Source organism: Aptenodytes forsteri, unplaced genomic scaffold, assembly GCF_000699145.1.
Source record: "Aptenodytes forsteri isolate BGI_AS27 unplaced genomic scaffold, ASM69914v1 Scaffold87, whole genome shotgun sequence".
NCBI lineage: Eukaryota > Metazoa > Chordata > Aves > Sphenisciformes > Spheniscidae > Aptenodytes > Aptenodytes forsteri.
Genome location: NW_008796041.1, coordinates 1334506 through 1350684, shown reverse-complemented (window position 1 = coordinate 1350684; position 16179 = coordinate 1334506). Strand labels below are relative to the sequence as shown.

The following is a 16179-nucleotide window of genomic DNA, read 5'->3' as shown; positions in this document are numbered from 1 at the left end:
CTCCTGTGTATTCCTCATACTGGTGTACAGACATTTTACCTTAACATGCTGCTTCATTCTCTCTCCTGCCTCTTACAGTCCCAGCTCCGATGAATAATTCATTTACATCAATGAAGTGCAGCAGTCTGTCAGGACATAGAGTTTCACAGAAGAAGCTAAGACAGAACCCAAAATTTCAAACCCATCCACCATCTGGATTTGAGCCCTAGACTAGAAATAACAAGTATTGATTGCTTTCTTTCTCTTGGCTAAAAATGTTGTTCAGGAGTCACAAATCTCTCCTGAAAGTTTGTTTGTAACTAGCATGCTTCCATGGAGAAAGGTTCCGAGAAGTCAGCATTTTTGACCGACCAGCCAAGCAACCTTTCCCTACAACTTGCCAGAACACATAATTGGAAGGAGCCTGATCAGCTATTAAGAGGACGTGAGAGCAGTCAAAACACTCTCGGTACCCAGGGAGTACATTGCTACAATAGTTCGCACAAAGAAATATAGCGGGGGTCGTTCTCCCCTCCCCCAGGAAAAAAAAAAAACAACCAACCACTCTTACTGCAGCGCTGATGTCTTTATTACTATAAAAATCTATAATCACACATTACTGCTTAAGAACTCCATACCTTTGAGACAGCTTCAGGTCTGCACAAAATACCGCAGTTATGGCAACAAGTCTTATTTTAATTCTATATAATTTCAGGTTGACCACAAGTTGGAGACTTTCTCTTTACAGAGATCATCAAATTCAAACAGAAATAAAGACACCTAATTCAACATCCGGGCAAACTTTTGTTAAGACAGATTTATTGAGCCTCTAAATATCAGCATTACCAAGTATCCATGATGAATCAAAAGCACTATGGTCTGTTTCTGTGTTACACTTTAAGGCCCATCTTCTCTTAGCCAAAGATACGTATTTTAGTTCAGTACTAGTTCTTGAAGTGATAGACTTGCTATCCAAACACAACCTGAATTGTATAACCTTGGCTTCTAACGTTGAAATTATTGACCAGTTGCCAAGGTGATTTGCCTATTTATGCTCACTGACAGATACCCCATGGTCTTCTCCAGCTATTCGACACTTCAGATTTGGGACAGTTTGTGAAAGCTAAACTAAGTTGTGCACAGAGGTACCAGAAGTATTTTTACACAGGTTTGTGCCACGCTATTACCCATCTCCACGCCTCCACTGATCTATTTTGGAACCCTTTCATCCAGCAACACTCTCTTGATAGCCTGAAACCATGACAGTTTAGTCTAATGGTCTATATTGCTTAAATGGGCATCTGAACTGCATCTCACCGAGTACCTTTTTTCCAGCCAGCACTGCATCCGGGACATCAGCAACAGGAGAGCGCATAAGAATGAGACACGTGAAACTTCTATGCAGTTGGGATTTTTACAAGCCATACTCTGTGACCAGAATCCAACAAGTGGTATTCATTTTACTGAGACTCAGAGCTGGCTACTGTTCCCCTACTTTTAGGGTTTTTTTCAGGTATTATAGAGCACCACTCAAAAAAAATCTCTAAGAGGGAAGGGAAAAAGTGGAGAGAGAGGTTTTGAAATTCACACCAGTTATTATCCATGCTGCTGCTTATTTTAATCTTAACATTCACCCACATATTGGATTGGTGGGTCAGGAAAGATGAGGACAACACTGGAAAAAGAAGCGTCAAAGGAGTACAAACAGAACAGACAGTCTGCAGCCGAGAAATACAGGAGCATTATTCCAAATCCTGAACTAAGCCGGTACATGTTAATAACCACTACTTATGGGGTTACTGGAATCCTGATCCCCACTATCCATCTGGGAGATTAAATATCGCAAGCATTGGCTGTGAAACAATGAAGACTTTTCTTTGGCACTCCTGGCAGAGCTGCAGTCCAAGAACTGAGCGTCACTACACTCGAGCCATTAGACACAGCCCGATTTCTTCAGAGGATGCAGTTTGGCAAGCATCTGTGTAAAATGATCACATGCTACCGCACTCTAAAACTTCTCATGTTTGCTACCTAGGTGAGATTACAAATATCTGTATACAACGTTTTAAGCGTATAACTTCTATGTCATTAGTCCTTACTCAGCAAATGGTGATCATATCACTGAATCCCATGAACAAGGGCCTGAACGATTGGAATTTTGTATTTTTAAATTTCTGTATGATGGCTAGAGGCAGAAACTGATTTTATGATGACCCAAAATAGAATTAAAAGTGTCATTACTATTCAGTTTAAAACTGATCTGAAGTATTTTTAATGTAGCAACATTAGCTTCCTCACGTCCCCAAGAGGAATACGTTTGTTAATTATCCTTGCAGATCAAAACGTCATATGGGATGAAAATTCTTTTAGAAGAGGAATCTTTAATCTAGCAGACAAAAAAAATTCAACATCTGGTTACCTGAAGTTAGAGAAAGAAGCAAAGTAAATATAAAGCATGTATTTAAATTGTAAGGATATGACATTTTGGGGAATCTGATTACGTAGAACTGATTTTTATAGTGGGGACTCTCCTGTATCAGGACCTGAACATGGTACTAGTATTTTTGCTCTGCTACCTCTTATGGTCTTCATTAAGACTAAGCCCAGAGGAACTAGCATAAGTTCCTGCAACCCTGAAAGTTAGTTATCAGTGTTTGATAGCTTGGCTGAGCCATCCATTAATTCAGATTGGTCATCTGTTAGCAAATCATAGGGGAGAAAAACAAACTTTGAATTCACTTATCACTAGCATATGACTATAAACAGAAGTCTTTGAGTATGTTAAACAGCTGTTGAAACTGATGAGGGACAGAGGGGTAAGCTGTGCCAGAGGGCACTGGGTAGAAGACAGGAGCAGCACAGCATGTTATTACGGTGGTCCTTTAACTAGAGGACCAGCACAGGCCAGCAACAAGCAAAGCCCTTTAGGGAGCCAGGTGCTAGGCCAGTGTTCAATTCCACTGCGATTTGTCCTAGAAGAGCTGAGCTAAAAATGCAGAGCACCCACAGAAGACTGCAGTTCTTGCAAACGTATGAAAGCTGCCAGCAAATGTAAGAGCTCCGCACTGATGACGGTCAGTTCACTTGGGGATGCCATTTTCAGGATAAATAATAAAGTCAAGAAGCAAAGGACTGTTAAAAGGCTACCGCTCCAGCCCACTCACCTAAAGGAACACTCTAGAGTGCACAGGGTCCCATCAAACTGGTCCCAACACCATATATGTTCTGGTGGATATCCAGCACAGAAAGCTGTGATAACGGTAAATTAATTAGTGGAGCCCACAAAAAAGATGCAGGAAACTATCTTACAGCTTTAAACCAAGAATCGGTATTTTTTAAAAACAATACTCCGTAGTTCAGAAGCGTTTATGAATCTGCTGGAAATTCCAGGGCATTATCTGTGTAAAAGAAGTGTGGTTAGATCATCACGATAGTTTAAGTTATGGCTAGAAACTTTAAAAGAAAAAGGAAAGCTTTGTTGACTTTTTACGTTTTGAAGTTCCTACCTGATCTAAATGTCTCTAAAGAGACATCTATACTCAAATAATCCCTCTGGTAAGGGTGAGATAAACTCATCCAAAGTCCTGCAGTACAGCAGGATTAGGTATAGCCCAGCCCTGAGTTAATGATAATCTAATTTGTGTACAAAAAGCTATCGAGAAGGAGATTCCACTTCAAGGGTAGGGCAGATCCTGTACTCTCAGACTGCAGGAGCTTTAATCTGTGATGTTTCATCAATGTATTTGGTAGAACTGGATTCTTAATCTGCATAATCTTTAGCCAGAGTAAGTATTCAAAACTGAAGCTAAATAAGGACAGTAAGTAATAATTTAACATCTAAGCTCAGATTTAACATCTAAGAACAGATTGTAACTGAGTACTGTATCAATTTGACAGCAAAAGCAAGGCAAAGAAACATGAACAGCTTTATATACACACACAAAGTATCACATAACTGGTTCAAAATAGGAACCAATTTCCAGGGGCTATGAGCACCTCCAAATGTCCTTTTGTTTCAGGAGGAATTGTGCACACTGAAGAAATTACTGATGCCATGCGAACACCTACATCCAAGAGTTAGTTGGTTCTTCGTCTGAAACTCTCCTCCACCCACCTCCCAAATAACAGCAATCGGTAACAAGAGCTTCTGTTTCCCCAAATTTAGCCAAGCTTCCTTTTATACAAAAAACATGAAGTATCACCAAATGAATACAGAATTTTAAGAGCTGAAAGAGGAATCATTTTCTTAAGAAACTCAGAGACGTGATACAATAGAAACAGAGACTGAGTCCACACATAAAATTACAGGTTGATGTTATGTTTAACTATTTATATTAAAGCCACAAATGATGTCTAGTGTGTAATCATGTTAAAAAATAAGTTTCAAGAAAGCTTTACTATGAAAGTGAAGTGAAATTTGAAGTTTAACAAATTTCATAGCTTTAGCCACTGTGAAAATATTACTTTACTTGAAATGCATTCAGAATTTCAAATTCCTGAAATGCAAAATTTTCAAACCTTAAGTAGTCTACTATAGCTATAGCTGTTCTCTGAAATGAAGTATTAGCCCTCATAACAAATAAAAAAAAAAATCCCTTCTCCACTTTTTTTTTTCCCCCCTCTTTTTTTACATAAAGGAAGGATGAGAAGTGCTCCCAAAACAAAGTCAATATACAATTTTAAAAGGTTACTACAGAGAAAAAGTACATTCCTTTCCTTGTGACTATACTACATTTTAAGCAAGACTACGCCAAAATTCAGAGAATGCTTAATGTTTTAACTGCACAAGCATTAAATGCTGTCATATTTATCGCTGAAGAGTCCAATGGCGTACTTCAGTGGCATCAATCTTCACATTATGAGATGGGAAAGCAGTCGTTCAGCTGCACTCAGATTGTTGCTTGCTTGCACCATGGTATAATTGCATTTAACCTGGAATCCAGTGAGAACTCACCCTGACCTTTCACGTTTCCCTGAAAAAGCTTTTCTACACTTTTATATAAACCATCAGACACACGGGATGAACAGCTCTTCAGTTCTTTCATTGACTATAAAAAGCAGGTTTTCTTTAAATCGATAGCTTAATAGTTACGCTAAATATAGCTTTTGCCACGTTTCTTGCTTGTAATTCAATGTAATGCTTCTTGATACCTCAGTCATCATCTTGCTGATTTCTTTTCTGTCAATGGAACAGGAGAGTTCATAATGTTAGGACACAGTTATCTGAAGTAAGAGCACTAATAAATCATGACAAGTGTTTCCAGATACAATGGATATTAGACAATGACTGCATTTCTAAGCCATTTTTTGCATGGTAAGAGATAATGTTTCCAGCAAATGGAACAGAGCAATATCAACCCTCTCCCCCATCCCGAACTATAGGATTTTATTTCCAGTAAAGAACAAGATTTGCCCTGTATATTAACCAACAGAATACACAAGAACCAGAAAACATGGTGGTGGTGGCAGAAGTTGGTGGTCAAGATGAAAGCAACCTGCCCTCCCTTCCCTAGCTTACAAAGATGATGTGTTTTCATGTCAATGTTCAAAGGAACAAAGAAACTGAATTGAAAAAGGAACAAGTGTTTAAGGTTTTTTCCTAATATACTTATCATCTAACTTTTAAAGTAGTTCTTAAAAGCATTAGCTTCAGCCATTCAAAAAAATGTTTAAGGTTTTTTCCTAATATACTTATCTAACTTTTAAAGAAGTTCTTAAAAGCGTTAGCTTCAGCCATTCAAAAAATACATTTCCATTTATACTACATTTGTATTTACATTTAAACAAGAAAACAGCTAGGTTCTTCAGTAAGATTTGTCAAACTACATTCTTTGTAAAGATAAAATTAACTGAAGTGAAATCAGTATGAAAGCTTACTTTTTATCACTTTAAAAAAAAATCAACCCAACAATACATTGTATGATGGCTTCATACCTTACTTTTTCTGTAATTATGTAACATGTTAATTACAAAAGCACAATTCCAGGCACTTTGATGTTGCCATTTCACAAAGATGGAAGGTCAGAAATTTTTTTCACTACTTCTTACCAGTTTAAGAAAGTCAATTAATTTGTGAACATCCTCGCCTGTAGAAAGGTCCACAAAATCTTTCGGTAGTCGGTAACTCAGGTACGGACTAGGCTGGACAGTAACTTTACTGTTCGTACAACGGAAAACTGGATAGTCCTTTGGAAAAGATATTGGATAAGGCAAGAACAGTGTACGTGAATAAAGCTAGCAATGTTTCTTGAACTCCTCCATGAAATCGTCTGAGTCACTTTGCCAATGAGTTTATTTGGCATTCATTCAACTAAACCTGCGCTTTCTAAAAATTGTAGTTTTCTTATTAAAAATTCTGCCCACTTAAGAACAAAAGTTAAAATGTTAATAACAGTCAAACAAAGGCAATCATTCCCTCACTTTAAAGTTTCTACAATGTATCAATTATTCATGCATTTAATATACATATGCTTATAACAGTGCTGTAATAATGGAGCTATAAGGAACTTTGGGCAATAGTATCTACATAAATATGTGGATAAAGAAAATCTTTATGTTAGAATTCCAAACTTGTCTTCACAGGTTCCTTGTTTAAACCCATGTTTGCAAATATTACCTTACTGAAATGATGATCTAAGCTTTCCAACCAATTTACTTACTGAAGGAAAATATACCTCTACAAAATACCCCAAAATATCTCTAAACGCTCAATTGTAGCAACAGGTTTTGGGTAACTTGATATAATTTTCAGTTCAACACAGTGACATGCAACATAATTGCCCACTGTATGGCAATAAGCAGCTTCATTTTAAAGACAGAAGTTCAGTAACTTCACACCAGATTCTGTGATCGGATGTAAGCCCAAGCATGAAGACAAGTCATTCTACTTCTCATCCAGGCTTACACCAGAGAAAATCATGTAAAGCATCTGGCACCAAGAAAAATAAATACTCAGAACAAAAATCCAGGTGTCCCATGGACAGCTCAAGAATTGGGAGTGTGTTTTAACAAAGGAGACACAGCTTTTAGCAGGAAGGTTCACTGAATGGGTTTTCATACAGCAATAGCCACACAGTGAGACTAAGAGAAAATGGCATGAATGATTGCCTGCAGAGTGGTGTATTTCCCTTTCAATGTTTTATGAAAATGGCAACAGAACTAAAGCAAAGCTCAGATGTTAAAATCAGCTCAATAAAGCATGTCATTTCAGTTACCTCTAAGGCAGTTTAACAGGTAGAAAATAAAGAAAAGCCCATGCTATCTGACTAGCCATCTCTCCTCAGACAACTACCAAGTGTTTCCCAAGATCAAATAACGTGCTACTTTATATCTTCTATCCAGCTGTCCAAGTACTCGTTAAGATGTAAGGACTCGGTCTCAAGCACGCAGTGAGAAAAAAGCTGGAGTACAATTAAATGAAGACTATTCCTCCCTCTCTGTATTAACGGGAAGTTATTTGTTTTTATGGAGGCAATGCAGCTTGGAAGAGGGATAGAAAAGCCCTGCTCTGCAAGTCCAGGGAGTTCAACCAGAGGACAACACTTCCCTGAGGGTATTTGATCTGAGGAAGAGACAGAAGTTAAGCTTCTTTCTGCCTCCCCCCAAACATAAATCTGGAGCTCTGGGAAACTGTATGACAGATCTCAGGAACAAAGCAGAACTTTAAGTGATTAAATAGAAAAGTAACAGATTTTAAGAGAAATTGAAAAGAGCGCATCAAAACTGCATAACAGCAAGTTTCACGGCATCTTCTTCGCCGTGTGGTCAAAGCTGCAATATGGGCTTGTACTGTTTGAACTAAAAATTCCCTTGCAGGCATCTAAAACTAGCATACGATACTTGTTGAGATTAACTACTGTCTAATAAGGTAGATTCTACTTACAAAGAGTTAAGGACATCCATTTACTTCAATGGGATTTGCATCACAATTTGATTATAACAAAGAAAGAAAGAGAAAGGAAAAAAGAAAAAAAAAGAGCCATAACGCCTGTTGGATTTGTTAGCCAGCCTCCCTCACCGCAGGGCTGTACCTGTTCTGTTGCTTCCCCTTCACCCTGCTCTCCTTTCAAGTTTTTCCCAGAGATCAGTTCTTCCCACGTAAACAGCAGGGAGTCTGTTACTTCACCAAATGGGTTAAAATCTATTAACCAAATCTTACCCTGCAATGTAACAACAGAAGAATTAAAACAAGCCACAGAATTAAAACAAAAAGAAAAACAAAATTGGAACACATATTACTGTAGTATGCTTGGTCTTTAGACAAAAAGATGTCAAAATTGAAATCACCTGGTTTTAAACACGGAAAATATTCTAACATCCTTTACATTAGACACAGTTTTAAAACACAGCAAGCTATTACTTACTAATTTATTTATTTGTTTTAAACAGAAGATCAGACAGAGCTCAAATAAACTGAATTCAGTTCTATGCAAGGTGCTTTCAGATGAGACCACAGAAGTTCTGTCTAATCCCCCCTGGTCCTCCAAGACACAAAACCCGAACGAGAGAGGAGCGGAGGGGGGGGGGGGGGGGGGGAAACCCACCAAAAAAACCCCCCACAAACAAAAAACCCACCCAAACAGGGATTTTGCTTTCCATCAAAATCCACCTCAGCACTGCTGTACATTCAGCAGTCTACAGGAATTGCTGTTCTTGGTCTCAGAAGGGACTCTAAAAAATACAGGGTCTGCAAAATGCTAGCAGAGATCATGAAAGCTGAAAGGTGCTGCATAGATTTAGAGAAATAAAGAATAACTTAAATATCTTCAATGATTTACACTACAGCCATCTGGTTTCTAACTTACAAAGATGCTTTTGAAGCCTTCAGTCACAGAGTAACATGGAGACTTCCTCTCCCACTCACACTACCTAAGCTACCGCCACAGGCACTAACACACTATAGAATAGGAAACGCATGGAAACCCATACAACAGAGAACAGAAATGCTCTGGCTGGTCTGTTATCATCCATAGCAAGTTACTCATGCAGGTGGGGGGACTGCCAGCACAGATGAAACCAGTGATAGTACCTGTAAACTGGAACTGAGCCAGCACCCCGACCAGTGAGTGTGTGGTTGCACGCAGGCTTTCACAGGTCTCTCTCTCTCAGGGCAGATCCACAGGGTACAGCTCTTGCAGAGCAAATTTTAACAAGCCAATGCACCGCAACAGCAGGACTGAAACCAGACGGCTACAAAAGAAACTGCAAATTGCGGGGACGCAGACCTGAGTGGTTTCTTACTTGTTTCGGAAGGGTGAAGAAGCACAAATCTGCATGGCTAGTTGCAACACTTCTGCACTAATCAATGTACACCATCAATGCAGAGAGCAAACAGGGGCAAGCTCTGCTAGCATTTTCCATCTCTGTTCCTCTTCAAAAGGCAGTCATAAATTCTCATTATAAGTGATGTTTTACTTTTGCTAATGGGGACATCTTGTTAGCTCCAAAAGGCAGCAGCAGGAGGAATCTGTAATTTTAGATTCATTCTATCACACTAGAAAAACAAGCTAATGAACCAGTTTAACCACAGACAGAAGCAATGGCTGGCAAAGTTCATTCAGCAGTTCAGAGAATCTTTCCTCGCATCAGAAATGTGTATACTTAATAAATAAAGGACTTCCCTATGCAAAGCTTTCACAGAGACTCCTCCTCGCCCCAAATATGTGAAACTCAGCTTTTTCATAGAAACTCAAGATCATTTCTCTAGAGAAGAAATGTACCCTGGAAAAAACTGAAAATTGTTTTTGAGACTACTGAAAGCAACACCTGTTTTTTGTGAGCACCCAGCAGTATTTTTCCCGTCCTGCAGACAGCCATACACCATCTACACCACCAACTGTTTCCTTGAGATGGTCTTAAATCTGCACTGAGCTTTGGTAGCTGCAAATTGATGAGAAACGGCAAAACAAACTAAATATCCCTTTTCAGGGCTCATTAAAGGGAGTGTATATAACTCTGGGTCAGTAACCAAACTGTCTTTTCTTAAGATTAAATGCTCTTTCAAGTCTTACATGCAATATCATGATATAAATGTAGTTTCAGATGACTTGCACTGTGTATCTAAAGAGCAGTAGTAAAGCTATTTATCTGCCATCTTCTAGTATTAGTAATCTTTGTCATATGAGAGCACAGAAATGCACAAGCCAGGAAAGCAAAAGTTGTGCATATCTGGAGGGGAAAAAAAAAAAACCCAACCAGTATGACATAAGATTTTTTTCTCATCCTAAAACAGGAACCAATAGATTTACCATATCATGTCAGCTTCATGCTTTGTTTTACTAAAGCATTAAGCAACATGCCGCTGAAAGGAAGTGCCTATGACAAAGACTGTTTAAAGGAAGTTAAAAGATAGATAAAATGCAAACTGAACTGTTATATCTCCCTAATTCCAGCTGCCCCTTCATGCACAGTGACAATGCTCACAAGGCAGAAACACAAGCACTAGTTTGCACGTTAACAAGAGCAGCTGTGAGCTAGCAGCAGTCTGGAGCCACTCACTGCATTTCTTTGTCTTACCACAGTGACTTGTCTTGACCATGGTTACAAGTTGTTAACACCTGGGAGATACACAAAGAGCAACAGCAGAGCTGATTCTCAGGCTTGTCAGCTGTTGCACAACGATTGTGAACTGCTAGCAGCAAAAAAAAAAAAAAAAAAAAAAAAAAAAAAAAAAAGACGTGGATCCAAATGAAAACAGGCTACCAGTCCTGCAACATAACCTCTTCAGGACTAGGTCTCCAGATCATCCAGCTTGGAAGACTGTATGGCAGCGTTTTTTCCTTAAAAGATGACTTGTCTGCAAAGTCAGGCACTAGCTCAGATGAGCTTGGTGAAGAGAGTGTAACAGGAAAGGCAGACACATAAAAGCTTGTTCTCAACCAGGCCAGCACTGCTACTATGCCACCCTCCAACTCGACGAGCAGGACCTGTGGCAGCCTACTCCGTACAGTATCTCGAGTAACTAAAGCAAGCACGGGGAGGGGATTGCTCTCATTCACAAGCATACCAAAGAACAAGCTTCTCCAAGCTGAATATGTAGAGTTGAAAGAATTTAAAATAAGCAGACACTGGACATTTCTCTCATTCTGTAGGTGAGGCTGCCGTGCAACCAGCCTGATGAGAAGCACAGGCTCTGGAAATTAATCACACTCGGCAACATTCAATATTCTTTTGCTGCTGGTAACTCACACACAAAGGGAGCGATGAATAATACAGTCGCAAACCACAAAAGTATGTGTGAAAGGAGGAGGATCTGACACACAAAGGGCTATCTGGCAGTTTACAAGACCTGAGGGTAGAAGGCACCCAGAGATATCTACACAGATATATTTTATCTTGACAGATGAAGAAACACTGCTCATTTGAGATCACACAGGCTGAAACCTTTTACTTAAATAATCTGCCTTCATGCCTCAGCTGTGAGGCAGAGTACCCAACGGCAGAACCTGGTTCAATGCTGAAGTGTTGCTCCTCATTTTGCCTGACAGCATCCTCAAGTCTGACGATCTGAGCCTGGGCAGGTAATTTTCATTACCATTCAGCATGGCTGTTTTTAGCCCATAGCCTGATTTTAGGTACCTACGTTAAAAGTTCTGCTGAGTAACAGCACAATAGTTGTTTTTCACATGACACACATTCCTGTTTAGTTTCTGTTTTGCAAACTATGGCATGATTTACTGTTACACAATTACAAAATACTTTAGCAACATTCAAAGTCAGAATCAGGACTTACTACGAATACTCCCAACTCAACTCAAATAAAGACATTCTCCAATCCCATAACTGTAAACAAGTCAAGCAGTGAGACTCATAAATGTATACAGCAAAAGTATATAGCCATTTTTTTTGCAGTTCTGGTTTAGGTTTCGGAAAAAAATAAGCTAAAACAAAGACTTACTTCTCATGCACTAATGTGATTCCCAAAATCAGGTTGTGATTCCCAAAATCAGGCTTTGAGGTTTAAGGCTACATAATGCATTTTTGGTTGTGGTTGCTTTTAAACCAATACATGCGTGCCTTTCAAGCACAATTCATCTGACCTATTTCTCTCTATTGACACTAGGGGAGGTCAAGGTGACTAATATTGGCACCTGAAGTTCAGATGGGACATTTCTCCCCACTCCGTCACTATCTGGATGTTCAGGGTTCTGATCTGCCAAGCACTCAGAACCACAGCTGGAGTAGTTTGAAAAGAAAAAATTAGCTTCCATCTGTCACAAACTGGGCACGCCACATTCATATACTCTTTTGACAACTATCCCTTCGTACCCTAGACTTTGATATATGAAGTACAAGTTAACATTTTCCAACCTCACACGGATAATCTGAAGAAATATTAATGATTAGTTTTGATGAGTTCAGATGCTATAGGGAAAAACATCGGGAGGGGGGGATAAAAAGCCCAAGGAATTATTTTTTATAAGAATCCCCAAATTTTTTTTTAGTGAGCAAAATATCACCCCTGCCTTATTTTTTGAAATATCACAGCCATTCTGGCTGCATGTTCAGATACGTTTCCGTCAAAAGCACCCAGAGTAAACACTATGCAGAGGGAACCTTAGCAACAGGTAGTGCTTCACTAAAACAATTTAGTAATGTTGCACGATATTAAGTACCTATCTTAAAAGAAAATGCCCCAAGCCTGTCAGTGTTTAAGAGGCATTTGGACAATGCCTTTAATAACATGCTTTAATTTTTGGTCAGCCCTGAATTAGTCAGGCATTTGGACTAGATGATCGCTGTAGGTCCCTTGCAACTGAAATACTCTATTCTATCCTAAATTATTTCAGCAAAGACTCTCCGTGTCATAATGAAAACTAAGTTGCCTTCAGTTGATTCATAGAACTGACAGAATTGCAGCTGAAGCCAAAGTTATGTGCTTTAAGACAGACTACTTCTCTGGAAGATATTTACTAAATAATTACATCACTGGCACAGACATATTTACACCCCTAATCCTATTATTCTCCTACTGTGAACAGCGTCTAACATAGAAAAAAGACCTGGGGAACAGAATGATAACATCAAGTAGTTTGGGTTTTTTGTTTGTTTTTGTTTTGTTTTGGGTTTTGTTTTGGTGTTGTTTTTTTTTTTTTTGCCAGGAGTGCTTCTAGGAAGATGAAGCTATTATTTGCTTCATCTCTGTAGCATTTCAGGAAGAGTTTCCACAGAACAAACATATAACCTATTGTTCACTTACCCTGCTGTCTCTGTACACATCAAAAACAACTGAAAAGGAGAAAAAAAAAATGTTAATCTTAAAAGATATATAATTTCACAGAAGATGTCTAAATCTTAATAGATACTTGTGTACACAGCACAATCTACAAAGTCAGTATGTCTAAAGAACAGCAAGCCAGAATTAGGTTCATTTCCAGGAGGGAGTTGAAACATTTCTAGAACTACTGTTAATGCACTGAGAGATCAACTGCCAGGTTTTCCCATTTAATGCCGGTTTCTTCTGTTGATTTTCGCCCCCAGTGAAGAACATTTGATAAACTCTTAGCACAGAGAGAAGCTTATCTTTGACATTGCTGCTGTTTGGTTTACAGCACAATGGAGAAATTTCAAGGAAGGATCAAGACTCCACCGTGCTAGACACTGCACAAACAATTAATATGAGAAAGTTCCTGCTTGAAGGAGATTAGGACTTCAGCAGATAACAAGACAAACCGGTTGTAGGAACAAAGAAGTTGGTGGGCGTGCTGAGGAGGAGGTGGCAGTGAAATGGCTATGTTTAATGTAACCCAGAGCAGAGACAGCACACCTACTGATTATCAACAACTCTTTCAAACAGACCCTTTGCTACTCGGTGATTGACGCAAAGCTGCCTTGCAGCTCCATTGTTGTCCCTCCCCTTGACTTAATTAAGCATGAATCTTTGTACCTGCATCTTTCTATTCACTTCTGTTCTGTATGGTTAAACAAATCTTTGTCTTTCTATTCAGCTAGGGAAATCGACAGATAAGCATTCAGGCATGACGACAAGCAGCAGTTGTACCAGTTTAGCAGAAAGAAAGAAAAAGAAAAGCCAGATTTAGAAAAACCTCAGAGAAATGCTGTGCTGTCACTTCCTTCACTAATAAGGAAGGGAATATTTCAGCTAAGAGATTTCCCAATACATGTGGGATAAACTAAACTCAGGATATGACTGAAGAACCCTTGAGCCTCGGTGACTACTCAGGAAGCTGCCTGTCAGTAACACGGATGTTGATTGATCATGTCCATGCATGTAAAGCTACTCAGCAGCTTAATCTAACATTTCATGTGAAGTTGGCTGGGCTAAGGGCAAACCACAACTAGGCAGCACCAAAGCCAGTCACGTAACTGTTTTTGACCATATAGGCTAAAAATCCAAACAGCTTTTTGCACAAGCTCAGCTACGTCAATTTAAAAGGTCACTCCGGAATTAAGTGCTATGATTTTCTTGAGAAGACAAGCCCTTGGTGGCTAAGCCATCAATGTGAAGAGGAGCACAGCAACCCTAAGTTTCTTCTCCAGCTGAACTTGTTGCCTGTACCATGTACTCTCATTAGTCATATTTCATTAATGGAAAACTTGCATCTGAGCTTTATTATAAAATGACACCTGTCAGCTTAAAGCAAGCCTGTGGCAATCATTGAGGCTAATGGCATTTAGCAGAATTTACATCCCTGTTAAGACAGATTGCACGTTGGTGACTAGTTCAGAACACTCACAAACACTAAACAGAGAAGAAAACTTGAACTGTTCCCTCTTCTTAGGGACCACCTCAGAGCAGGAGTGTCGTGTGCCAGCAAAACTGTAGTAAAGCTTTATCAGCAATTGCTCAAAATGGAGGGTAAGCCAAGGCCCAACTCTACAGTAAGTATCAATACGTCCAGAACACTGTTCAAACTGGGCTCTTATGAGAGGTATTTAGAAGGTTCTAACATCATTTAGAAGTATTTATAAAGCATTCACCCATCTGTTATCCTACTGCTCTGACTCTGCAATGCTTCAGCTGCTCTGACTCAACTCTTCCATCTGGAGATGCTACCAGACCAAGAGGAAAAAGCAGAGCAAACAGCATCAAAATCCCCAATAAAACAAGAAGTCAGGAAAAAAGCTGTAATACCTTTCCTTTTAAAAGTGAACAAACGAGCAAACCCAGATTTTTATTGTTAACAACACACATGCTACCAGACAGTGGATCAAGGGATAAGCTGGGGGATGAATGAAGGCTGGTAAAAAAAAAAAAAACAACCAAACCCACAACCAGAAAACATTTTCTGCATGGCATTCCTCTGCAGAAGGACAAGTCACCAGCATTTAGTGCCTAAAAACAAAAGGTTAGCAAACCTTCATCTCAGAAGGCCACCTCGAAACCTCCTTTTCCCAGAAGGTAACTCAGATGGCATAGTTTTATGTCCTTTACATAAGATGCCACTTCAGACCTTTCAGTTCACCAGACAGCAGTTTCAGAGCCTAAAACTAGGCATCAATTTCCAAAAATAGTGCCCTGAATTCTTATCTATCAGTTGATTACATACCAGCTAAAATTACTTTGGAACACAGAGGAAAATTAAAAGACAGTAATCAGAATGTCAGATCTATATGACTGATCTTACTTCAAAACATTAGGCCTATAGACCTATTAAATTAGTATACCGATTTCCAGACTACTAGTCTTCTCCAAGGAGGGGTCCTTGAGAACTTCTCTGGACTGAAATAAAGGAACCCTGCAGAGTCAATTTATTAGGAATTTTAATATAAGACAGACTGGCATTAGAAGGATCTTTTTCAGCTGGTCAGACAGGACAGATCTATTTGACTGCTCTGGTGGCTCAGGAAAACAATTAACCATGTTCAAAACTTACCTGAAGGTTGAGTACTCAAAGCTTTATAGAAGACAATACAACTGCCAGACAATTCTTATGTTTACGTATTTTACTGAACTGAGGTTTGGCCCACGCCAGACCCAATTTAAGTTTTTTCATCATATTTTTCACCACTCCTGATCACCCATCACAACAGAACACTATTCAATTCTCACTAAACCATGTCAGGAAATTATTTCCAATACAATTTGCAAAGGACTCCGCATTTAAAGAATAAGACAATTTACTTGGGCTGCTTAGGTGTATCAAATACCGTGGCCTTTATTCAAAAGTTTAGCAGCTAAACTGCCATGCATCAATATTCTAGGAGAAATTATTATAACTTTGTTGTGGTTTAACCCGG

The 16179-nt window shown here is 39.1% G+C and overlaps 1 protein-coding gene across 1 annotated transcript in view; it reads right to left on the bottom strand.

Moving 5' to 3' along the window:
* Positions 1-549: 549 nt before the first annotated feature.
* The window catches only part of CDC123 (cell division cycle 123), a 38820-nt gene continuing 23190 nt past the window's right edge, over positions 550-16179 (bottom strand). The window contains exons 10-13 of the mRNA XM_009285541.1: positions 13178-13206; positions 8010-8138; positions 6028-6165; positions 550-5158 (exon numbers count right to left, since the gene is read on the bottom strand). Coding sequence (XP_009283816.1) covers positions 5132-5158; positions 6028-6165; positions 8010-8138; positions 13178-13206 — 323 coding nt within the window. The 3' untranslated portion in view covers positions 550-5131. The remainder of the gene's footprint in view (positions 5159-6027; positions 6166-8009; positions 8139-13177; positions 13207-16179) is intronic.